The sequence below is a fragment of the Labrus bergylta genome, chromosome 6 (genome assembly GCF_963930695.1).
Source record: "Labrus bergylta chromosome 6, fLabBer1.1, whole genome shotgun sequence".
Lineage (NCBI taxonomy): Eukaryota > Metazoa > Chordata > Actinopteri > Labriformes > Labridae > Labrus > Labrus bergylta.
In genome coordinates, this window is record NC_089200.1 from 8,564,156 (window position 1) to 8,589,118 (window position 24,963).

A 24,963-nucleotide genomic window follows, 5' to 3' on the forward strand; every position below is an offset into this window, starting at 1 on the left:
TAGCAACACAATGCAAAAAAAGATGAATACATCAACCCGGTTTGAACAATCGTTTCATGCTTCTGGAAAAAAAGAAACCAAGGGAAATGGGGCCAAATGTTGAGATTTAAAAGTGGACAGGGCACAGCTTGCCACTCACAAGGAGACCCAAACTCGGATCTGTTCCTCGCCATGCGTAAAATTATGTCTGCACGACCTCTAACTGAATCTTGTGTGCCACTCTTTTAAAGATGAATGGTCTCATGCTGTTTCTACCGCCGGCTCGGAGAATTGCTTTGCACCATAGTGAAAAAAATCATTGTGTTTCTCTACCGATTTTAAATAATAGCGCAATCTTTTCTCATCTGGAGTCTTTTTTTTTTTTGTCGAGTCGCTGCGGTTAGATGGGCTGTAATCATGGATGGAGTCTTGCTGCTTTCAGTGCCTCTTTTGGGTGGAACAGTCCTCATCTAAAGTCGTTTGATATTCAGCCTGGCCTTGCAGCATGCCAGCTGCCTTTATCTAGCAAGTGCAGGGCCGAGTGCTGCTGCTTGATGCACAGATTAGCGCTATTCAAATAAAGCAGGTACGAAACAAGGTTCTCCCCGAAACTAGCAGGGGAGAAATTGAAGACCTTTCAATCCCTGTTGGATAGTTTGCTGCTTCTTTTACTGGGTAAAGGAAGAAAAAATAATATCTCATATGCATTTGAGGTTTAATATGTTTGTCATTGTAAAGCTGCAAGTTAAAATGTACATGTTAATGCTTTTATGGAGAAAAGAAGCTGGACAAAATCCATGCTTACATTATCCCAACAATATTATGTTTGTTTAACTAATCCATCAGCAGTTTTCCCTTTTGATGCAGAAGCCGGGCCAAAAAAAAGTGGATCGATCCATTGATTCATCGTCATCATATGTCATTTACATCTTTTACAAAGCTTTTGCTCTTATTTACATGATTCTAAACTCGCTTTTTGTCATAAACAGTGGACATTTCACTCTAGAATTTAAGCACAAAATGCCCTAAAAGACATACAAAATATCAATAAAATCATCAATATATTGTCCTCTGATTTGAACCTAAGTTGCTCTTCCATCAGGAAAACAGCATGGATCAATTTTTGGACTAATGACCTCTAAACAAAGCACAGACACTTTTGACTCATGAGGCTAAAGTTACACTTCTCCGCGGCTAATTTAACGCTAATATGATAAGAATACAAATCCTTTCACCTGGAGTTTTCTACCAAATGTCTACTCTCCCTTTCTGCTCTGGTTTTGTCTCCACCATCTGTAAGAGAACTATATCTGTATGTTAAAGTTGATGCAGATCCCCTTCATAAAACTCACATATAGTGTTACAATGCTGGATGTCCAGACTAAACGTGGGCACAGTTTTCAGATCATGAGGTAAACGTATGTTGCTGTAATCCCAGGATAAGTCTGTAGCCCCCTGATGTTAAACCAAGAATTTCACGAGGCTGCTTTAAGCCTTCAAGTCGTTGAAATCTCATAGGCTCTTTTCTGTATGCACTGGAGAGCAGCCCTTCCCCGGCAGCCCTGCAGCGTTCTGCCCACCGGAAGGCTTCCAGAGAGCTGGCCAATCAGAAGAAAGGGCACGTCGGGAGGGGAGCCTTACAGGGACAGCAGCTGAAACTAACCGTTTCAGGCAGAGGCTGAAATGAGGGTTTTCCCAGACGCCAGTATGAGATAAATACGTTTTTGTTTTTAGCTGCATAACATGAAAGCTTCTCTATAGGTTTCACAGAGTGACAACATGAAAGGTGACGATGGGATCTTTAAGTAAACCAAACTATTTAAAGTAACTTTAAACAAATATAATGTGGTGAATAATAACTCTGCATGTCTGATATGGTTTCTAGGAATTGAACGGAAAAATCTTGAAATTCTTTGCAAATTGGATGCTGGTTTGTCTTTCTCTCTCTAACATGTGTTCAACCCACCCAGCTCCCTCCTGCAAAGCTGATTCCATACTCATGCATACACGCACCCTGCAGCTGCAAACATCTAAACAAAGCTGCCCTTGCTGCAACGACTTTGCTATTGCCCAGAATATCGCAGAGCCCCCCACTGTCTCTTCCCCCCCTTAGGGGTGCGGGGCCTGCTGCCAATCAATTTTCCCCCAATAACAATGACCCCTAGAGAAAAATATGAAACAGAAAACAGCTCATTAAGACCTGTTTCATGTCAGTGTTCCTCTGTAACGAGTGGCCATTAGTGTTTCTCTCCATCCGCTGGGGCCGGCTGCAGAAAAGGAGCAGCGCAGAGAGAAAGAGGGAGAGCTCCGGCTGTGATCGACACAGTGTCTCGCTGTGCTGCTCGCTGATGGACATTCATGACTGGTGCCACAGCAACGCTGGGAAATTACAGCACACACACACATGAAGGCAGTTCTGTTGTCAAAGGCTTCAACTCGGCCTCACCTTTAGCGGGCCACGTACATACACACATGAAAAGATCTCGCCTTTCATGGAAGACTGCAGCTTTATTTCACCCTTAACCGTTCTCAGCGAGGTGCTGAGTGACTGGAATAGCCTCTCGCAGACATACACATACACAGGAGGCAGCTCTATTTCACCCGAAGCTGTTTGCAGCAGGAGGCCCGCTGCACATCTACCTGTCAGCCCTCCCTAGGAGCGAGCCGGAGCGCTGTGCTCCAGGAGGTGAGACGCATGAGCTGAAAGGGGGGGGGGGGGGGGGGCTCGCGATCAGAGCAGCCAAACCCCCGCTACCTGTCCATCACAGCACAGGTGTCTCAGATCCATCACAGAGTACAGGCAGCCGGGGGGCATTGCTCGGTGCCCAACATAACAAATCAGGAAATCAACCCAGCGTATAACCTGCTGATGCAGTCGAAACCGGTTACCAAGCATACCAATGTGCAATGTGTCCTTTGAGTGCAGAGTGAGACTGAGCAGGCTGGGTGAAAGTTAACCCCTGAGGCGTGTTTACTGGTAATTAGTGCAAGTAAATAAATCATCTTAAAATAAAATAAACACAGAATGTTTTTAAAAGTACAGCACACCAAATACCTTCAAGTGCCAAGTAGTGTTCTAGTTCATTACTGTCACTTTGAAACTGTAGAGTGTGATATATATGACATGAACAATGTTGCCGGCCCACGCACACTTTAGTTCAAACCAACCTCAATGCCATTATTCTTTGTTTAATACATATGGGAGTGTCTATGTAGAGTCCCTCTGCGCTGTGGAAATAAAATGCCCTGAGGCTCCAGTAAGTGATCACTGCTTCATAATTCTATTAAATAATTAAAGACCCCATGGGGGGTCAGGCTATATCTTAAAAAAACCAAAAAAAACAATTATCTTACACTGCTGCATAGTAAGGGGCGCAGGTGACGCAGTGTCTAGAGTGCCCGTCCCATGTATGGAGGCTTTGGTCCTCCAAGCGAGCGGCCCCGGTTCGAATCCCACCTGTGGCTCCTTTCCCGCATGTCATTCTTACTCTCTTTCCTTCATATCCGACTCTATCCACTGTCCTATCTCCCCATTAAAGACACGAAAAGCCCAAAATAGGCCTGCATAGTTAATTTGAAGCCTATTCCGGGAAAGATTTACACATGAATTTAGCCTTTCTATGGATAAGAGGTATCGTTTTCAAAATAAACACGCCCCACACAGTGCGTGCCAGTGATGATGAATGTATTTTACTCCTGTGGTGTGTATGTGACTTCTTGTTTTCATGGAGCCAGCCTCAAGTGGACACTCGAAAAATGCACTTCTGCACTTCTGCATTTGACTTCATTCAAGACGGGAGGTTGCCGCTTGAGAAAGACATGGGAGAAAGGAGCCACGACTCAGATTGAAACCCAGGCCGCCTGCTTGGAGGACTAAAGCCTCTGTGCATCGGGTGTGTGCACTAACCACTAGGTCACTGGCACCCCTCCAATAGGAAATGTTTAAGTGAAAAAACTAATTTGACAAGCAACATGTAAGGCATTACCCAATCATCTAAGAAATAAAACACAGAATATAATACCAAATCGCAGATAATTGTGGAGTGAAAAGTTAACCATTTTCCTCTACAGGGTGCATGTTTACACAAGTTTTCAAAAAGGAGTGCAAAGTTATGGTTTAAGTTTTTCTTTGCAAGTCATTTGTTCGAACATGAATACAGCTCCACATTTTGTTTTCCTTTTTTGCTGGTGGCTCAGTCATGCAAATGTGAATATGGTGAGACATAATGCATTCTCATTTTTAGTCATCATGAGAACATTTGAAAGTCACACAGAAACAAAACTGAAGGGCAAACGAGAAAGCAGGAAAACCTTGATTTGTCTTTGCAGGTGTTCTGAATATTTGCATTTTTTTACACTTGTTTCCAGCAGCGAGCTGATTGCCACTTAGGGCGGTTTCCTTCATCTCTCATTTCCTCTCTGTTTTGCTCAAAAACTGTATCATGACTCAACAGCAGCTAGGTCCACATCAATACTCAGCATGTCCAATCTCTACTTTCAAACGGTGATTTATTCAGTCCAGGCATTTAGTGTTCACATTTAACTAATGCACATTTTAAACCATAACAGGAAAGTCTCATTTCACATCCGACCATCTGTATTAAGCCTATTACATATTTGTCTTTCATTGAACATTAGATTTCCGTTTTATTTGGTGTATATAAATATAATGATCCCCTGGGGATTCATTTTATATACGCATCTTGTGTATACTTGTTTTCCAGTTAAGTTGGATACAAAATCTAAAGTTCAATGCGCGGACAACTTAGAGCTGTAAATACCATCAAAGTAAGAAAGTCAAGGTCATACGAACGGAAAACGTAGCAATCACAACACTTAGAAGTAAAACACAAAGGTGATTGGACAACAAACCCACATTGAGCTGATCGAACGGCTTCGTTTTAGCAGATGAGCCCTGTTTGAATATTACAGAAACGCTCTCCCCTCAGCAAGCCTACAGCTTGTGTCAGATGGAAACACAGAGGTTATTTTGGACAGAATGATCCTCCTGGTCCTCCGTCTGCATCTTACAGTTTTCAAACTCCTTATTGCTACGTGAGACAACAACACTTTGGAATCATGCCATGTTTGCTTTGTTATAAATGTGCATGTTTGCAGAGATATAGAAAGGATATGTTTATAAGACTGACAGGTATTTTCCCCTCCCTGATATGGTATATATGGTAATATAAGTTATTGCATCTTTTGATGTTTGATGTGGCATTTTATTCCAAACACTTTTTTGCAAGGTCATCAGCTCTCTCCATTCTAGGCTGAGCGCCAACCAAGATGGCTGTGATATAGGTGGAAAAAAACATAAACAACCCAGAGTGGGGTTTTTTTTTCTTGCATAGTGTGAAATTACTCTGTGTTCTGGAACAGCATGTAAATAAAGTTAGAAAATAAGTCGTCATGACGGTCTCACATAAACCAGGAGCTCTATAATAAACAAAGCATGGCTGATTATAGATGAATTCTGCTTCACTTACTATGTACAGTATGAAGCCTAAACAGGGACAAGGACTGCAAATTAGCCATGGCTAGAAGTCCTATATACAGTACATCCTTAGCACTTTAATTAGATGTTACGTGCCTATATGTTTTGTCCCTGACAAATTAACTGATAAATATGAATGAATGAATATCATACAAACAGGAACACCCTGTGCACAGCACCGTCAGTCCTCATATGTTGGTGCAAGTGATGCAGGAAATATCATCTTGACAGCAAATGAGAAGATACATTCCTGTGTGCAGTGAATCTTCTCATCTGCTGTCAAAATAAATAAATAAAAATATATTCCAAGAGTCAGTATTAAAATCAGTGACATATGTCTCTGATGATCATTGATGCCATTCACGTCATTTAAAATGGAAAAAAAAAGCCAAAAAGTTTAGTTTGAACGAAATAAATGACTATATTTCTTGCTATTTTTTTTTACAGAAGCCCTAAGTGAACATTCATCCATGACTTGATAACAGGTATTTATTGTTTTCAACTTCTTGACTTCTTTGTGTTCTTTTCTGGAAATAACAACGCTGGTTTTCCCCAAAAGTTAATTTCTCAAGCTCATGAGAAAAACGACGAATAAACTCTTAATCACAGGAACACCCAGCAGATACCTGGGATAACAAGATCAATGAGGCAAGATCTTCATAAGAAAAATTGACACATTATCAAAAACAAAGTTAAATAAAATACATGATTGCCTGCCCTTTTTTTTTCGTTTCTGAAGTTTGCGTTTCTCTATTTCTAGTGTTGTAGTACACTTAAACCGATCCTGGCCTCAAGACCGTTCTTGAGGCCACTTTTTAAAAATCTCAGTCTGGTCTCTGAATTTCAGACTGGGCGGACTAAATCAAGACCGGTCAGGACCACCACTGACAGGCTATTTTCCCAAGTCATAACAACACCCCTGTCTGAAAGAACAAAACTTCCATTCATTCATAACTTGATTAATAGCTCCGGGTTACGGCCGCAACCTTCCCCGTGTTACGGTATAAGTGAGTGTTTTCATTGATATTTATGGTCTTGGTCTTGTCTCGGTCTCACCCTGCCTCGTTCTTGACTCGGTCTCGATCCCTAAATGTCTCGGTCTTGTCTCGTTCTGAGAGCGCTCTGGTCTTGGGTATGCCTTGGTCATGGTTAATGTGGTCTTATACAACACTTTCTATTTGTATTAAAAAAAACATGTGTGGAAAGAAAAAAATTAAATTCAATAGATACCATATTTGCCTAACCATGATAGACAATGATTTTTTTTTTGATAATAAAAAAGGCCCGAAAAATAACACAATGTTGGGTTTTATAGCTAGGTTACCCCAGATACCAAAATAACCTGCTGTGCAAAACAGTTGCTTGATGTAGACTCAAAGTTATTTCAAGGACCTCCCTGAAGAGAATTGTGCAAAATGGGAGAAAAGTCCTTCATGCTTCATTTAATAAGATAAACCAAATTACATTTATTTGGAAGACCTTGTAAGCAAACTGCAGTCGCTCTGCTGTTCTGAATGAAGCACATTTCTTTGCTGCAGTTTCCTTATTCTTTCCCTTTAATCTGATGTGACATTGATCCTTCTCTATATGCAGAAAAGATTCAAGGAAAAATTAAGAATTACAAACAAAAAGGCTTTCCGTTTGAGTGACATCTAAAGGAATTCTACACAGGCCGTTTGCTGGTGAGCATCTTCCTGAAAGGCACCTTCAGAGTGGCTCACGTCAACTTTGTTAATTGAGCTACTTAAGATCCAGACTTAACAAGAGAAACGCTCGAGCGTCCAATTAAGAGCGGGAGTTAAGATGGAGGAAGAAAAAGATGGAGAGTCTCACTTGTTCTGGTTTTTCCACCCACCGCGAGACAGACCCGAATGAAAGCGAGATCAGGATGGAGGAGAGAGCGTAATGATGTGCTCAATAGCTGCTGGTTGTGAACGCTTCATGAAATTGCCACCAACAGTTTTTCCAGCAATATCAAACAAACATCAGACCATTAATTTGTGAAAATCCTATTAAACCTGCAGAGAGCTTGTATAAATACGACAACATACTGCTTTCTTTCTTCTCACTTTTCATCTTCAGGCCTTTCATGTTTCTGAGCGTTACTCGAGTACACTTCAAACGCGTGATTAACAGCTACGACCGTGACCATTGCAACAAACATAAAACTCCTGAATGGGATTAAGACAGAGTGCTTTTGGGATTCCAAAAGGTGTAAAGAGAAAGCAGCATAAGATAACCTTTTTAGGAGTTACTGGACATGACATTCCCAAACAGAATGTCTTTCAGGCAGTGGTAATCTGTAGGGGCCCAAGGCAAAAATTCACAGAGGGCCGCAACCAGCGTTCACCACCATTCTTATTTTATTTCCTTAATTCACATAATTTCAAAATAAAAGTAAATAGAACATTAAGCGCCTTGTCAATGAAATGTAATGCCAGCAGAAGTTGAGTTATTCAAGTTCCTCTCCCCCATATTTAGGACTAGAGAAGCAACATTTAGTCATTTAGTATATGAGTGAGTGCTGTCTGATGGGGGAGATTTCCTTCTGTCATTGCTAACATTAGCTGTTTAAAGTTGTTCAGCCCTTTGGGGGTTGACAAGCAGCGCCTCTGCTTTCAGGGTAACTTGATACAGACATTATGACAACATGAATAAACACATCTGCATACCTAAATGGCAGTAAAGGTCGGTTTCACAGAATGCCAAACACAACATATAAACCCTCCAACAAAACAACATATGAGACCAATAAGGGTGCCAGTGACAAGTGCAGTGGACAATCACATGGGAGAAGTTACAATAATAATGTTGATAACTTGCATAAAAACTGATAAATATGTGTATTTGAGTCCAGAGGTTGATATAAGCTAAATGCAGCTGTGGTTACCATACAGGACATGGATACCAGTCTACTGAGTGAATATCTATGAATCTTAAACCCAAAGACCCATAACAGTCTCTGCCTTATGTTTACTTTTTCACCGTTTTCTAACTAACGTCACTTGATTTCGAACTTTACTCCTAGCATACTTACAACAGCAACTACAGGTGGGCTAAATAGTACATTAATCATGGGGCTTAAAAGTTATTTGAATCCAGCTACATGGCTGTAATGGAACAAACTAATAGTGGAGAAAAGATCATACTGAATAAAACATGGATGCAGCCTCGGCAATATCACCCTTTAGTTTCTGAAGCGGAGTTTAGAAGTCCAAAAATGGGGGTTCGCCATTTTGGAAATGCTCTGTCAACCCAACTCAATTATCCAAATGTATGCATACCTCTTAGCATTAATGTAATAAGAATGGGGGAGTAATAAAAAACCCCATGCAGTGTGTGCTGATAAAGACATTAGCACACCAAATTTTCATTTCTATATTTTGAATGTACCAGACTGTAAAATGTTTATTTCTGCTGTAAAATGGGCATTTTAACAAAAGTGATTATGAGCCTTCTGGGAGGTTTTGGAACTGCAGCGTTCTTGCACTTCTTCATTGGCTTCATATTTTAATACTGGAGGTTGCCACTTGGAAGAGACCGATTATATCCACCAAGCCTCAAAATAATCAGAGGTATAAACAGAAATGGAAACAATTTCAAATTAGTCTTTTTTTTAATTGTACATTTACATTTGGACAAGTTATTCCCCCCTGTTTCCAGTTATATTAGTAAGTAAAGCTACACTTTGTTTTATTCATAGATATGAAAGAGGTGTCAATCATCCAGACTAAAGAGGGAAATAAAGTGAACAAACATAACTACCAAACTGACTTGCTTTTTCCTTAAAGGATAACTGAAGGAGACAGAAGGCAACCTTTAGTCTCCAATCAGCAGGTTTCCGTGCCCAGTCATCCATCTTGACCTCCTCCCAACTAGCTTGGATTTGATACTTTGACCTTTGCTCTTCTCTAATTACTTTACTAACCCACTGATGCTAACACTGTTCACTGTTGCCGCCCCATCTTCTTTTGGTATTGCTGCCAAAAGTAAGTTAAAATGTCCATTTGTGTTTGTGCTTGTGTTGAGGTCTTTGAAAACCTTCCTCAAAGAGCAGACACATCCCACTCAAATAATATACTTTACAGCTATTTGCCGAAAAACAGTCATTTAAAATTTTCCAGCATCCACTTGCTTTGCTTTTATTTCTAAACCAAATTTTGTGTTAACTGCTTTATACCATTTTAAATGAAACCTCTGTGTTCTAAACAGTTGTTATTTCTTTGTCTGTTTCCATGCCTCTGAGCAATACTCTGGCACTTGCATTTGTCGTGGAAGAAAGGGGAAACTACAGCGTGCAATTTCCAAATTTACCTTATTCAAACCGTCTGAGGCATTCAGAGTGGGGCCAATTTTGTGAAATTGTGAGATACTGCACGGAGAGAAAAAAAAGAAAACAGCTCAGATGCTGTTGGAGGGTGTGTTTTGTTAAAAAAAAGAAATTGCATTATTGATTTGTAGCTCCCATGAATAACACTACACCTCTGATAAAAGAAAGCAAGGGCAAGTCGGAGCGTGATTTGCTGACACGAAGACTGCTGATCTCTTTTGTACTGCAATTTGTCATAGCACTGTTGACAAGAGACTTCACTGCACTCATAAAACAAGAAAAGCCTTGAATCACATTGTGTACATAATGAGGCATGAACATACTGTTAATTCAACTTCACACAAGTCCACATGCATACACACAGGCCTAGAAGACAGAAGAGCCACCCACTACATTTAATCGTGAGCCTTGTGACACTGTGGCGCTCTGTTGATGACATGCCTGCACGGGTAACTGCACACAATGTGTCATCACATACGTGCAGCACATTCAGGTATACTCTGTTATTCAGAAGTGCCAGGTTCATTCTTTTATCACACTTGGTTAAAAACTAAGTGTTAACATTTTTTTTCCATATCTGGTTATGATTCCCGTCTGTTGTTCTTCTTATTTTGCCAAATTGTTGATATCATGTTACTCAAAGCAACACGAGATAGTAAGCATGACTTTATATGGAATCTGTATATCTGTAATAACAAATTATTGCATATAAATGCATAATCTGTAGGTCACTGAACTGTTTGTTCGTTTACGGCGGCTGTGGCTCAGTTGGTAGAGTCGTCGTCTCTCAACCAGAGGGTCGGCTCCCACTGCTTTTCCAGCGGTGTGTGAATGGGATAAGGTAATTCTGATGGTCACTCTACACAGCAACCTCTGCCAACAGTGTGTGAATGTGTAGGTGTGACCTGTGGTGTAAAAGCACTTTGAGTAGTCAGAAGACTAGAAAAGCGCTATACAAGCTTAAGTCCATTTACCATTTGAGGCAGGCTTTGGTTGCTTGCAGGTAAAACAGTTTGTGTAAAACGAGGTGGGCAGAATGACTCAGACATGCGAGAACTAATAGTCTGTTGTAGAACAATATGTTTTACTTTCCATGTTTCAGTTTACAAAATATATGACCAGCCTTAAGATGAGGAAGTCTTGGCAAATATTGTTTTTGTAAATCCCAAGGCTACATTCAAAGTACTTAATTATAAGCCATAGCTTCTCGAAGCTATCAGACTATAGCTTAAAGGCTCAAAGATTGCATTGCTATAAGCTATGACAAGATGTTTTTAGAGCAAAATGCATTGTTGTGACAATCTTCACAAACATGGTGGCAGTATTTCAGTCTGTAGGGACTTGGGTTGGGAACCACAGGGTTGCTGATTCTAGTCCTGGTGTGGACCAAATCTGGAAATTGGTCTGGTAGCCGGTGAGGTCCAAGTTCAATTCCATAGCACTGTCGAGGTGCCCTTGAGCAAGGCCCCTGTGGACAGCCCCCTAACTCTGACATCTCTCCATTAGGACATGCCCATGGGATCCTGTTTGTGCATGTGTTTGTATTTCAGCATGTTTGTGTAGCACAGAGTTAAAAATTGAATTGTGTTGAAATGTGCCTATGCAGAATGTTATTCACATTTTCTATGTAATGTTCGAACAATGCATTCATCATTTTCCTTTGTCTTTCCTTTTTTTTAGACAAAAGTGTGATATAACTATTGATGACTTTTAAAGCCTGAGAGCAGTTGAGGAAAATGAAATTCCAAACCACAGAAGTGATCAGAGTCATTAAACAATGAGCTGCTGATTAAAGAGCCCCAAGACATTTCGTCAAATTATTTTGGTTAAAACTTTGTGTGATAAATATTGATTTGAATTTGAAATGCATTGGGACCCTGTTGCCAGAAGACACAATTCGATTTCTAGATTTTTATTCTGCACGTGTGACGCAGTCAAAAACGGACCATAAGTTGTGCTAGGAAGAACTCTTGTTGATTTACTTGCCTTTTTCCTTCACTCTTACATTTTTTATTTGCTACTTTATACGAACTGTGAAGACATTAATCACTCATGACACTCGCTCTAAACTGGGATAAACAAGAGTGCCTTCTCACAGTTTAAGCCAGGGCATTTTTTTTTCCAGTCCCTATCTACAAAGTAGGATGGTGTTGCAGATGCTTCACGGTGTAAAAAAAAAAATTTCTCCACTTAATGCTATCCTCATCAAGGATAAACCATAAAGAAATCCTACACAGCTGGTATGAAATCCCCCAATACTGGTAGCTCAGACCATCCGTACTAAACACATTCAAACACTCGTGGAGTTTCTCTTTCAGAAAAGCTGCCTCCATGGACCTCTGGCCCTGATAACTCCCCCATCACACACTTGTCAGAAAGCATAAGCTCGGCGCTGGATGAAGTCCTCGTCACTGCCACCGCTGCTGGTGAGCGCGAGGAAGAGGCCTGCTCTTGCTTGTGTCCCGGGGACGCGTTCACCCTCTGACTGGAGGACGACAGAGTCGTCTCTACCACCACTCTCTCATCGAACAAGCCGCCCGGGCATTCATGCATGAGAGAAAACAGCAGTTCGATGAAAGCTGTGTGCACATGCTCTCACTGGGTCTGTTCCGCAGGAAAAAAAATGTCTTTACAGTAATCATTTCCAGAAACTAATATATTGAGAGCAGCAAACAAGACAACTGCAGCGAGGATCAAAAGCCCCTCTACCTGCAAACTGCTTTCCACATCGTGAACAACAAGGTCAGATTTGATCTGGTTACGTACGTGCAGGAAAGTGGAGCAGGAGAGAGGAGGCGCTGGAAGGTGTTCTGGATTGAACTCTTTTTCTATTCTTTCACAGAAATGACTCTGCCAGTGCATATGTTGGTATTTTGGCGTATGGTGAAAAAAATGTAAAAATGCATTATATTGCAGACACTCAGATTTTTTAAATTCATTTAAAGGAAGAATTTGCAGCATTTTACACATAAATAAATACAGCAGAAATCAAGTATATTCTGTGTAAATGTGTCTCTGAGTCATGACTGTCCACAATGAGTGAGAAGCTCGAGGTGTCGCCAAACAGCAGTTTGTTTTGGTTTCATGCTGGTGGCTCAAGGGCGACAACTACTGGGTCAAAAAGTCGTACATTCCTCCTTTAATTATAATGAATATACTGTAGGACTTGTTGAGGTGTATATATATTACTTCCTGGTAGAAAACAAATGTGACATGTAATGCTATGTAATTGCAAGGAGCAGGGAGAAAATTGCAGGGTTGTGTCGGGGAAGGCCAGGAAGCAATAATGACTTGAGTAGGGTCAGAGTTATTCATTTCTCATTCTGCTCTTGAGTAAGCATCCATACATGGAGGCATTTGCAAAGCAAATGTGACTTGTTGCCGAGCATTGAGATTGCATTGGCTAACCAACACTGTTTGTGTGTTAACATTTAGAGGTCACTGCAACAGAGCACTTTGATTGTATTGTTAGTTCCCTGAGGTTTAAAAGTATTGCAACAGGTCTGTGGGCCGTATGTTGGTGATGCTATAAGGCTCAACTTTACTCTGATTGGCAGTGAGCTGTTTCTGGTGGGTGCATTTGGTGTATCAAAGAGGCTAGCAGAGCAACACAGCAGGCTACATTAAAGAAGCACAGCAGAAAGGTCAGACAGGTCAGAGAAACCGTGTTGAACAGTATTCCTTTGAACATAACATTTATAACCAACCATCACATCAGATATTGTCAAGCTTAACCATCCCACATCCTGTTATCTCCTATGTACGTCTTGTCGGCCCCAGAAATGGCTACTGTTAGCTCAGCATGACAGTGATCCAGTCTGTACATCATTAATAGTTCTTGTGTTTCTCTTTAAAGCTAAACCATTTAAAACCTGGCTGATCAGCTGATTGAGCATGTGTAGAGGATGAGTCCTCAATACAGTACATGCATTTATTTTTCTCATTATTTTCCCTGTTTATTCTTTGATTTAACACCTGATTAAGAATGTTTCCGTTTAGCTTTATATATTTTTTTTCTTTGGACTTTGTGTTGTAGCACTCAAAATCAGTCTTGAAACCACTTTTTCAAGATCTCAGTCTTGGACTGGGTGGACTCCCGATTTTAAATCAAGAGCAGTCAAGACCACCACTGATAGGCTGTTTTTCTACGTCATCAATGTGATTAGAAGGAAATCTCCTTTTTTAAAAGAACAAATAACTTAAATTCAGTGTAGTTTGATTATTATCCCTCGGTTACGGCTCGGTTAAGAAAGTGACACGCCCACTGCACACAAGGTGACGATTTTTCTGTGATATTTTATGGTCTTGATCTTGACTCGGTCTCGCCCTGCCTTGGTCTTGACTCGGTCTCGCCCTGCCTTGGTCTTGACTCGGTCTCGGCCTGCCTTGGTCTTGACTCGGTCTCGCCCTGCCTTGGTCTTGACTCGGTCTCGCCCTGCCTTGGTCTTGACTCGGTCTCGCCCTGCCTTGGTCTTGACTCGGTCTCGGCACCTAAACGTCTCTGTCTTGGTCTTGGTTAGTTTGGTCTTGACTACAACACTTCTTAAACTACTTTAACAGTTTCTGTTCTTTACATGTTTAACATGATGAGGGCCACTCAACTAGGTTTCTTTAGCTTCTCCTGCACATTTCTGAATGAAGTTATGTTTAGTTTTTACTTCCTAATCATTATGTTCTGCGTGTTATTGTTCTTCAATGGTTTTATTTTCTTCACATGTGCAATAAAAAAAAATGCAGTAACCCGGTTTAGTTCCAAACCTTGACCCTTTGCTCCTTGTCAACCCCACGTCACCGACACATTTCCTGTCTCTACCATCATCTCTTTCTCTACTCAATAAAAAATACATTTTACAAAAGCTTTTTTATTATTATTGTACACACTGCTCCATCTCTGCTACAGTCGACAATAGCACTGGGCTTGTTGTATTGGGTGCAGTGCATTTTGATATCATCTTCCTTAATGCTCTTTTCTCTTCCCTCCATTGCTTCATATACTCCAATCCCATTTATTTCCCATTTTATAATCTCTGCTAAATGTGCTTTCCCATCTAAAGCATTCAAAACACAATATCACCAAACCATAAACATGAGACGGATGAAGAACATTAGGATCTAGCGCTCCAAATCCAAACGACACGATTACACGCCGCAGCACAGGTACTGGAACGCCACGCCTCGGCATTCCCCGACTCCTCTGCAAACATGTTTGCATTATAATTGAAACACTAATCACTCTATAATTACACAAGGCAACACCTTACATCAAATGAAGTCAATGTAATAGCCGGTGGTGCTGACAGGGAGGGAAAGAGAGGAGAAACACAGGAGATGAGGCGTGATGGAAAAGTTATGGCCCATGAAGAAGAAGAAAGGAGGAGCTGACATTTTGACTAATACGCTTCTGTCTGCGAGAACGGAGTGACTACATGAGAGAAAAATCACGGAGCAAGAGCTTCTCACGTTCACAGAAATGACTTTACACGACCACAAGCCTTTTCAATTATTAAATGAAACATGCTTTTGTTCATTTTTACACCCGTTTGCACAGCAGCAGATAAACACAAATATCTCCACTATGAAGTCAAGCTGTCGGCGTGAACAAGAAGGTGAAAAGAAATTATGTGAAATGTTTCATTTGTGTCTTTGTCAGATATATCGAGTGGATAAGGAAGTCCCATATCCGTTTTAAGACTTTTGACCCTTGACTCAACGAGAGAAATAAGGATAATGAGTTTTCAATTCACTATCTTTCCTATACACATACCAGCCGTAGATTTCCTGCAATCACAGAGGAAGTAATATTGTTAAGTGCCACCATTCCTGCTTTTTTTTTTTTTTTTTTGCTTTTGAATCCACTGAAATCACCGCTCCCATTACTGCATTTGATCAGTCCTTGAGTATAGAAAAAACCTCTTTCATTCAGAGGATTTGGAGTAAAACAAAACAAAAAAAAAAATCACGCTGTAATACTTTAAGCTTTTTAATCTTTCCTGTAAAAGCAGTCCACACAGAGGACGTTAGGATGCTGGTGTAAAATTTAAACAACTCACAACCTCTACTCTGAATAACACGCCATTATTATTTGATTTTCATTGTAATTAGGTATTGCCACAAGCTGTTTTTGGTGCGATGATCAACCAGCAGGGGGGGATAAAGCCCCTGTTCCCTCGTATTTCCCCTCCTCTGCACTCCTCCAGTCCTCCCCCAACATGTGCAACTCCCTCTCCCCCCCTGCCCCCTGACGGGAAAGGCCAACTGAGCTCTGGAGAATATTTATGAGCGAGGGAGAGCAATTGGTTTGAGATCATTCGACGAGGGAGGGAGAGAGAAAGAGAGAGAGAGAGAGAGGAAGGGGGGATAGCGAGCCGTAGGGGGAGAGAAAAGAGAAAATGTGAGATGCACGTGGAGATAAAGGCAGAGGCAGAGGTTGCATTGTATTTAATCTTCTTTTAACCTAGTGGTTAATTAAAAGTAATTACTCACTGCTATGCCTCAGTGTCAATCTCTGTATGTGCTGGAATACATGAATTTAAAGTACAGCTATTGTATTGACACAAAAAAGAAATCTGCACAAGCGTCTAGGAAAAGTGTTCAAATGGAGGACGATTTGGCTCCCCTTGTCCTAGAAGAAGCCGGTTCTGGTTTTGGATTCAGATTTAGGAGCTGAACACATTGGAGTGATGATTCAAGTGGCAGTAACAAGACTTTTTACTGACCCATAAAGGACTGAGATGTGGCTGCAAGAAGCTGAAGAGTGTTGCTGATCAATTCCAAAGACTCCAAGATTACTTTGTCTGCCTTTCAAAATTTATGAGTCTGTTTTGGAACAAAAAAAAGAAACTGCAGCCCATTGCGTTTCGAAGGCACTTGTGATCTCTTCAGTTCTCTGCTAACTGGCATCCTCGGCTGCTCAGTGATGGATGACAGAGCTCTGAGTGCAAGATATTTAAAGACTGAAAAGAGTTGTTTTTCAAAGGCGAGGAAAGCAAATGACAATGTGGGAGCATAATCGCAACTTTTTTTGACATCGAGAAATTTTGGCTCAAATTCGCTCGATATTTCATTCGATTTTTGTCACACATGCTTGCTTATCGTTATTCTTTGGAGGAGCGCTGGAAAGGCCAGTGCAGCTCAAGGGGAGAGGGTTATAGACTTGTCAAGTTTGCATTTCTGGATGTTTGCTGATGGAGGTCAAAAGGAGTCAGGCTGTAGGTAACAGAATGATAAAAAACAGGTTTGAGGTTTTTGAAATGGAAGGAGTCAGACAATGCCCTTGTGAGCCTTAGCAATGCAAAACGGTGTGTGCAAATATCTGTTAGATGTTCATGCCAAGTCTGAGGTGGGGAAGACAGAAAGGATAAAAGGGGCGGTATATAGAGACATCCTGAAAGACAGAGAGAAGAGGCCGGCAGAGAGGCAAGCGCGGGAGGAAGTGATGGATGCGGGGAAGCCAACAGCGTTACATTCTCTATCTTTGCCTGGCATTGTCACCCCTGTCAGCTGCTAAATGCCAGTGTCACTCAAACCTGTGTTCAGCTGGCATCGGCCCCCCTCCACTGCAGGGGAACGGGGACGCTTCCGACAGCATCGCTCTCATCAAGGAGTATCAAAACACTTACCTGGCAGAAACACACACACACACACACACACACACACACACACACACACACACACACACAAACTCACCCACTCATGCATGCACAGGCAGTCGCTGTGACGTAAAAGGCTCCTTGTTGTTGTTTGTGACTTGAAAGTCTGAAAACTTTGGTGAAATCAGAAATCCGGCACGGCCTTTTTTTTTTTTTTTGGGCTGTTCTCACAAAAAAAAAAAAAAAAAATGCATTTTGGTTCTGCTTCTTCAAGGTTCTGCAAAATAAGGAAAATAATTCTAACCTTTTAAAAGGACCATGATGATACCCCCAACCCCCACCCCCCCCGATCCCCTTACACAGTTTGTGGGTCATGCTGCCTTAAACAGATACTGAACCATCGCCTGAAAGTACTTTATCAGTCTAAGTTTCACAGTTTGTTTTCAATAAACATACTGCAAGAGGCGTTTCTACCCTGAAGAGAGTAAAACTCAGAGGGGATGGGAAATCCAGCACAAACAAACACCCACACTCGCATAGTCAGTCACAGAGGGAAACCAAATGAAGTTAGGTAGGCCTGCTAGGTAAAGTTAAAGTTTGCAGCTGTTACACCTTAAATGTGCTTTTATTCACAGGCTTATCTGGGAGAAAAGCTTCACCTAAAGAAACCCTGGGCTTGTGTTACAAAGAGGAGTGTCTGTTTTATAATCTGTGGGTTGCATTCAAGGGACAGTGTGAATGTGGGAAGAAGCACAAACATTATTCAGGTTAACAACAACAACAACAACACTCTTTTAATTGATATAGAGATAAGAAAATGCTGCTGCTTCATGTCTTTGCGAGGGACTGTTGCTGGATATTTAGGTCTTAAATGGATTGGGATCATCTGTCAGTTCTAATATGGATGAGATGTCACAGACATGGGTTGCTCCTTATCCTAAATTAGCTGTTTGCTTTACATAAAATTCAGATTGTTATGAACTCGCCATTCGATCTTAATTATGAGCTAACAAGGTGCTCCACTTTTTTTTTCCCCACACGTTTAAAACAAGGATATCAAATAATCAATCAAATCGATAAGCCTGTCACTTCATATGACATTTGCACTTAAGCGGTTGTGTGAAATGACAACAAATGTGGCATCTTTTCCCTTTGAGATGGATCAGAATAGCTAATTTGATGTTATTTTTAAAAAATACTACTTTGAAACAGTAAATGTTGTTATCTATTTCAAGCTGTGTATGTGATTGACATCCACCTAATATCCTGTGAATTCATGCTGGGAGATTTCATTTTTAAATGCTCAGTGTTTTTTTTTTTCCTTTTAATTCCATCCTGTTGTCTTTATGGGGGGAATAAAAGTCAAGACAAACGTTATCGAAGCAGGCTCACTCTGCCGCGTCGAAGCACACACCCACCATACTTCACACCACACACTGTACCAAAGCCTTCCCTGTCTACCCACCGTCACACATCAACTGGCTCAGTCAGATATCTGTTACGTCCCGTTGCTTTGCCCAAGCCCTCCTGCGGTATCTCCACTTTGAGTTCCCACTGATACGCAGCATTCAGGAGGTTTGTATCATGCTCAAACCATATGTCTCTGCTTCCCACAAAAAAAAAAATAAAGGAAGCAGCCAGTCGCACCCAAAGAAGCTTGCATCTTTACAAAGCACATGGAGGGCTTTGATTTGTATGCAAAACTCCAGTAAGTAAGTAATCGCCTCAGCGCTTCATCCTACAGTTTGCCGCCTACTAAATATGCATCTTTTATACTCCAAGAAAAGTATTGTGTGATCTCTCGCCTATTCATTCTGGAGGATGCAAACATTCTAGTTTTCCTGCAGGCAATGCAAGAAAAATCAACATTACTGAGTAATTTTTTTGGTGTTAAATTTCTGCAATGAGTAAACGTTTTGGATTGTTTTTGCAAAGCAGCCTCCCTCACATGCATCTCAGCCATGCAGACAGTTCACACAACCCCTGACCCTGCTGCTGTCCACTCACCTGTATATCTTGTACTTTGTGGTGAATCCCTGCTGGTAGCGCTCTGTGAAATCAACAAACTCCTGCGAGTGGTGAAAGGGACCCTTGTCCGACAGGAGCCAGCCCAGGGGCCCAGTGGAGCCGCTGAATCCGGCCCCTGCAGGGTCCGCCGCCCAGGCCCCTTCTGACACCCAGCTCTGGAGCAGGCTTAATGTTAACCACTTCCATAGAAACATGAGGGCCGTCAGTCTAATGCAGATGCACGGGCCACTCATGCTGCTTCCCCCTGCCCCGGTGACTCTTCATTCTCCACCCACTCTGGATGAGTCCTGGAGGGAGGGAAAGGGAGGAAAGAGAGGGAGAGGGGTTAAAAAAGGGTAGAAGAAGAAGGTGGAAATTCTGGTATGCACATGAGAGGGACGAAGATGAACTGAGGACTGCATTTGTCAAGGATTCACAAGTTTATAAATAAGGCAAGAAACCACTATTTAATATATATATTTTATATTTATATAGGTATTTGGAATACTGACAGTACATTATTAGGAAAATACGCTAATTTACACTGTATTTTCAACCATAATTGGAAATTAGAAGGCTAATTCAATATAGTTAAGTCTTTCTTTTTTTCAATGTGATGTTTGTTTTTACCTTATTCTGTAAGTATTGTGCTCCGTGGCTGGTCGGAATTAGTCTCCGCAAAATCCCCAGATAGGTCCGTGAAGTTTGGTTCGCCTCGGCGCTCACACAGGGCGGCATTGGAAACAGGACTCAACTGAAGATTATCGTCACAAATGCAAACAGACGTGCAATTAGGGGCCGAGCAACTTGAGCAAAACAGAAGATGACACCCAACCTCCTCAGAGCGCGCTCCTCTCTTTTCCTTTCTTCTTTTTTTTTTTTTTTTTTTTTTTTTCAAAGCTGCATATTTCCAGCGGAGAGCTTCCAAACGACGCGCAGGAGAAACTGTAGGTCCAATCAGGCGGAGGGAGTCTGCTTCAAGAGCGCACAGGGTCAAAGCTTCCAGGTGGGCAAATTATTTCAGAACACGAGCAGGGACTCAAATGTGCTCCCGCATGTGGAAGCGTCGCTGCAGCTGCCGTCCTCTTAACTCATTTCTGCTCTTTATTGGAGTTGCGCGCTCGGGGCGCATGCAAGGCGCACGGAGAGCCGCTGAAGCTGCTGACAGTGCCTGGACTCCCAGCGCATGGAAATGTGTGAATGGCATTCGCAGCACTCTCTCTCTCTCTCTCTCTCTCTCTCTCTCTCTCTCTTGCTCTTCCCCCTTCTATCTCTCCTGTACCGTACCGCCGCAATTTAATTTATTCCAGCAGCGAGCACACTCCGGTTGGCTGAGATGAAGAACTGGAGGAATAGAGAGAGAGTAGGAGGTGTTCAGGGGGGGAATGGTCGGAGGATACTGATGTGCCAGAGTCAGATCCCTCCTGTTAGAAATTGTGTAAAGATTAAAAGCAGGATGGTATAAAAGAGGAAACGGTGAGGAACCAGGGTAGAAAGGGCTTGTCAACTTTAATAAGTCGGCTTCTTTCAAATTTACAGCCATATTTGACTCTGGAAAGTGTTAAAATCCGCTTATATTCAAAAGTGAACATTTAAAAAAAACTATTTTTGCAGCCCATATTTTCCACAAATGTCAAACCATCTCCTAATAACATCTAAAGGTAAAAAACAAACAAAAAAAAACGTCATAATAAAGACACTGCACTTGGAATTTGAAAAAAAGGTGTATAAAAGAACCAGATAAGTAGTCGTAAAAAAAATGGATTAAGATAATAATTGATAATCTGGTACTCTACCTAATGAATTGTCAATCTACAAAATCATAAATCATTCAAATGGTTTAGACTTTTGTGCAAATGGATCCCTAAAAAGTTAGAATTCTTTGAAATAATGACTTTAATGGTGGTTGCGCTGGAGATGATAATGACGATCATGAGGAGGAGCAGAGGGTGCATTCAGCCCCCCTGCAGTTATTCTCGTTATCTCCTCTGCCCTCTTCCTCCCTCTCCTTTCTTCCTGCAGAATAATCATCACTTTCACCATCAGCAAACTTAATTAGATCTGCTCTATACCCCCCTCCCCTCCCCCTGCCTGCCTGCCTGCCTGCCCCTCTTCTCTTTCCGAGGAGCTTGTGTGTTAGGACAGCGAGCGTGGATCAGAGAGCGCAGAGAGCAGGCAGACGCGGGGAGGGATATGTGCTGCTTTTCAGCTTTTCTGTAGACGTTCAAAGGGAGCTTTTTATACAGGGATTGGATTAGAGAAATGAACACCATTGAGTCGCGAGATTCGCTGGTACCCAAACTCAAAGAGAAGCTGAAATCCCACGGCAGAGCGACTTGCAGATTCTGGAGTGAAAGAATGAGTTGATTTGTCACGGTTTCATCATCGTGTCTCGGGATTGGGTGGCTTTTCTGCTGACCCTGCCTCGCAGCCATGGTGACTTGTGAAGGACGATCCTAATGGGAGCAGACAATCTTTTCTCTATAGTGTTCTTTTCTGGATTTATTCTATTTTTAAGCTGCATTGTGGCTGACCATTTAAAGTTTGTCTGCAAGCACAGGTTAAACTTTCTTTCCCTAAAGTTTTGAATAAAACATGATATTTAGTGCAGGGTGTCACGGCTCATTACTTTCATGGACATTGCATTTCAGGCATTTTTTAGAACACTGTTTTTTCGGCTTCTGAGCCACAAAACTCACACGAACAGAGTGGAAGCAAGTCCCATCAGCTTGTATTTACTGTTTGAGATAAATCATTCATCAATTCCTGTGTGTTTGTGGGAGAGTAGAAGCATTTATGTGTGTACAAAAGCAAGCGTTCTTGTTTATTGCTTTGTAGTACAGACAGGCAAGGCAATGGAATTGATTGCCAATTGATGGAGCATGGGGATGTCCATGTGAGAGTAGATGTAAACAAACATCGCACAAGGAGGAAGGGTAACACAAATAATCCAGTTGGATGTCGTAGCAAAGGGCTCATTATTGCTTGAGAAAGGTGCAGGAAATGTGCAGGCCACAGTGGAAAGAGCAGTGACCTATAACAACGAAGACATCAGTATGCCTTTTGAGGCTGCAGTAAGCAAAGATAACACAACCTTTGTACCTGCAGTCAAAGAGATACCACCCTGCATGCAGAGGTTTTTGTATTACTGTATGGAGAAATGGTGTCGTCATGAGACTGAGATTAAAACTAAGATAAGATACTTGTACAAATCCAAAGAAAATCCAAACCTGTTTTGATACCACATCAACAGAAATAGAAGTTTCAGACGCCCATTAGCGGGTAATTTCATGTTTTATATTAACAAAAATGTCCCTCAAAGTCCTGCACAATGACTAATTTGCAAAAAGTACATTGGGAACTTTTTTCTTTTCTAGCAATTTAGACAGTGCTCTGACTGCTTCTCTCGTGTCAGGTTTGGTTAAAAACATTATCAAAGCTGTGACGGTTTTTTTTAATTTGGTACTTTACTTTCAATCTAGCGGCTGCACTTTGGTGCAGTGGTTAGCGCTGTTGCGTCGAAGCATGAATGTTCCTGGTTTGAATCCCCGTCGAATAGGGGCTGTGTGGAGTTTGCATGTTCTCCCTGTGCATGTGTGGTTTCACTTCGGTTTTCCTCTCACAGTCCAAAGACATGCTCGTTAGGTTAGCTGGTGACTCTACATTGCCCGGAGGTGTGAATGTGTGTGTGGCTGGTTGACAGTCTCTATACGTCAGCCCTGTGATTAACTGGAGAACAGACCAGGGTGTACCCCACATCTCACCCAATGACAGCTGGGATCGGCTCCCAGCCCCCACGACCCCGAGCGGGAACAGAGGTATAGATGATGGATGGATGGACTTTCAATCTTCTACTACTATGACACAATCACTTATTAAAAAACATAGGGTTTTTTTGTTTCTTTTTTAAATATTGTAATCAAAGGTGTTAAAGTATTGAACATGTTAATAAGTTTATGTCGAAATATGTAGTAATATTGATAGAATGCACTGAAAAATGTCTTCTTCATGCATGCTTGGATGACAGATATCCTGTCTTGCTAAAGCCAAGCCACAGTTGACTTCAACTCCTGCAGACATTTTTGTCTCTCAGGTAAAGATAATGCAAAATACGTATAATCTTAAACCTGCAATAATACATTTTTCATGGACATCATTGGCCTCAGGTGCTTTTGTTATTGCCTTGATATTTCAATCTCATATCACAAGACTGATAGAGGCACAAATGAAGCAGATAGATGTAAGCATTAGCCCTCATTCTGAGTCATGCCCAAACAAAGCATTACCTCTCTTCCATCGCTGGTCATTACAGTAGCAGATCCTGAGGGAAATATCTGGTTGGCATTGTTTTAACCAGCTTGTCTAACTGTGGCTATCTCTCTTATGCACAGTGGGTTTAATAGCTTTAAGCTATCTATGTGCACCATGTTCTTTCCGTGTCACGCATTCAGGAGCAGTTTGTTTTCACAGGACACTTCATGGTCCATCTCTGACTTGATTCTGTCCATATTCGTAGGTGCCTTCTGGAAGCGTGCATCTAACTGAACAGAGCAGATCGACCCAGACAGGAAGTTAGAAAAGGTAATGCATAGAGAGCCTGTCAATTTCAAAATAAAACACCATACAAAATTCCCAATGGTTTCCGCCATCCCCTTATTGATGTACAACAATTCATCATTGAAAAGGCAAGATGGGGTGCGCTGGTGGTGCAATGGTTAGGGCGCGCGCCCCATGTATTGAGGCTGTCGTCTCGAGCGGGAGGCCCGGGATCGCTTCCACCCAGTGGCCTCTTTCCGCATGTCATTCCCCGCTCTCTCTCCCTGGTTTCCGACTCTATCCACTGTCCTGTCTCTGCATTAAAGGCACAAAAGCCCAAAAAGAAAAAGAAAAGGCAAGGTAACCTGTTGCTTACATGTTGTTCTCTATATTCCCATGTGATAGTGCTACTGTGATAGTGAACCTGGAAATCCATCTGGTTGGGGCTGCTCTCCGCTGCTCCACGCTTCAGAAATGGATCCAGTAAGGTATGGTGCACGCCGTTGGGACAGGATATAACCAAGACAGAACTTGGCGCACACAGATCCTTGACAGGCTCCTTGACATGGATCCTTGACAGGATGTCAATCCCCACTCTCGCTGATTTCAGACACTATCCACTGTCCCGTCACCTTAAAAAAGGCTTAAAAAAACACACAAAAAAAACAAGCCTCATCAAAGCCCCGATGAGAACCAGGATGATTTGGTAACTAAACTAAATCTCTATCTTTTTTACTAAATCAATCTTTGATGGTTCACATTCAGTAATGAGGACATGTTTCCTGCCGTTGGTAGGGACACTAATTCTGGAAACATTCCTGTGGGTCGTATGACTGTAGCTACATGTGAGCTTTCAGTTTTTCCTCAGCTGCAATTTGGGTTATAGGACTTTTAAATAAAATGGGTATTTTTAGTAGTCTTGCTATCTAAGTGATCCAAAGGGCAGTTATGGTAATTTTAAACTCCACTCTTTCATTTTAATTCCAGGTGTGTGCTGCTTATCCCAGCATGCTGTAGCGCAGCGA

At 41.7% G+C, this 24,963-nt stretch overlaps 1 protein-coding gene across 1 annotated transcript in view; it reads right to left on the bottom strand.

Moving 5' to 3' along the window:
• brinp3a.1 (bone morphogenetic protein/retinoic acid inducible neural-specific 3a, tandem duplicate 1) overlaps nt 1–20,684 on the bottom strand; it is a 65,964-nt gene extending 45,280 nt beyond the window's left edge. The window contains exons 1-2 of the mRNA XM_020637290.2: nt 20,033–20,684; nt 19,403–19,710 (exon numbers count right to left, since the gene is read on the bottom strand). Of these exons, the coding sequence (XP_020492946.1) occupies nt 19,403–19,656 (254 nt within the window). The 5' untranslated portion in view covers nt 19,657–19,710; nt 20,033–20,684. The remainder of the gene's footprint in view (nt 1–19,402; nt 19,711–20,032) is intronic.
• Between the last annotated feature and the right edge of the window lie 4,279 nt (nt 20,685–24,963).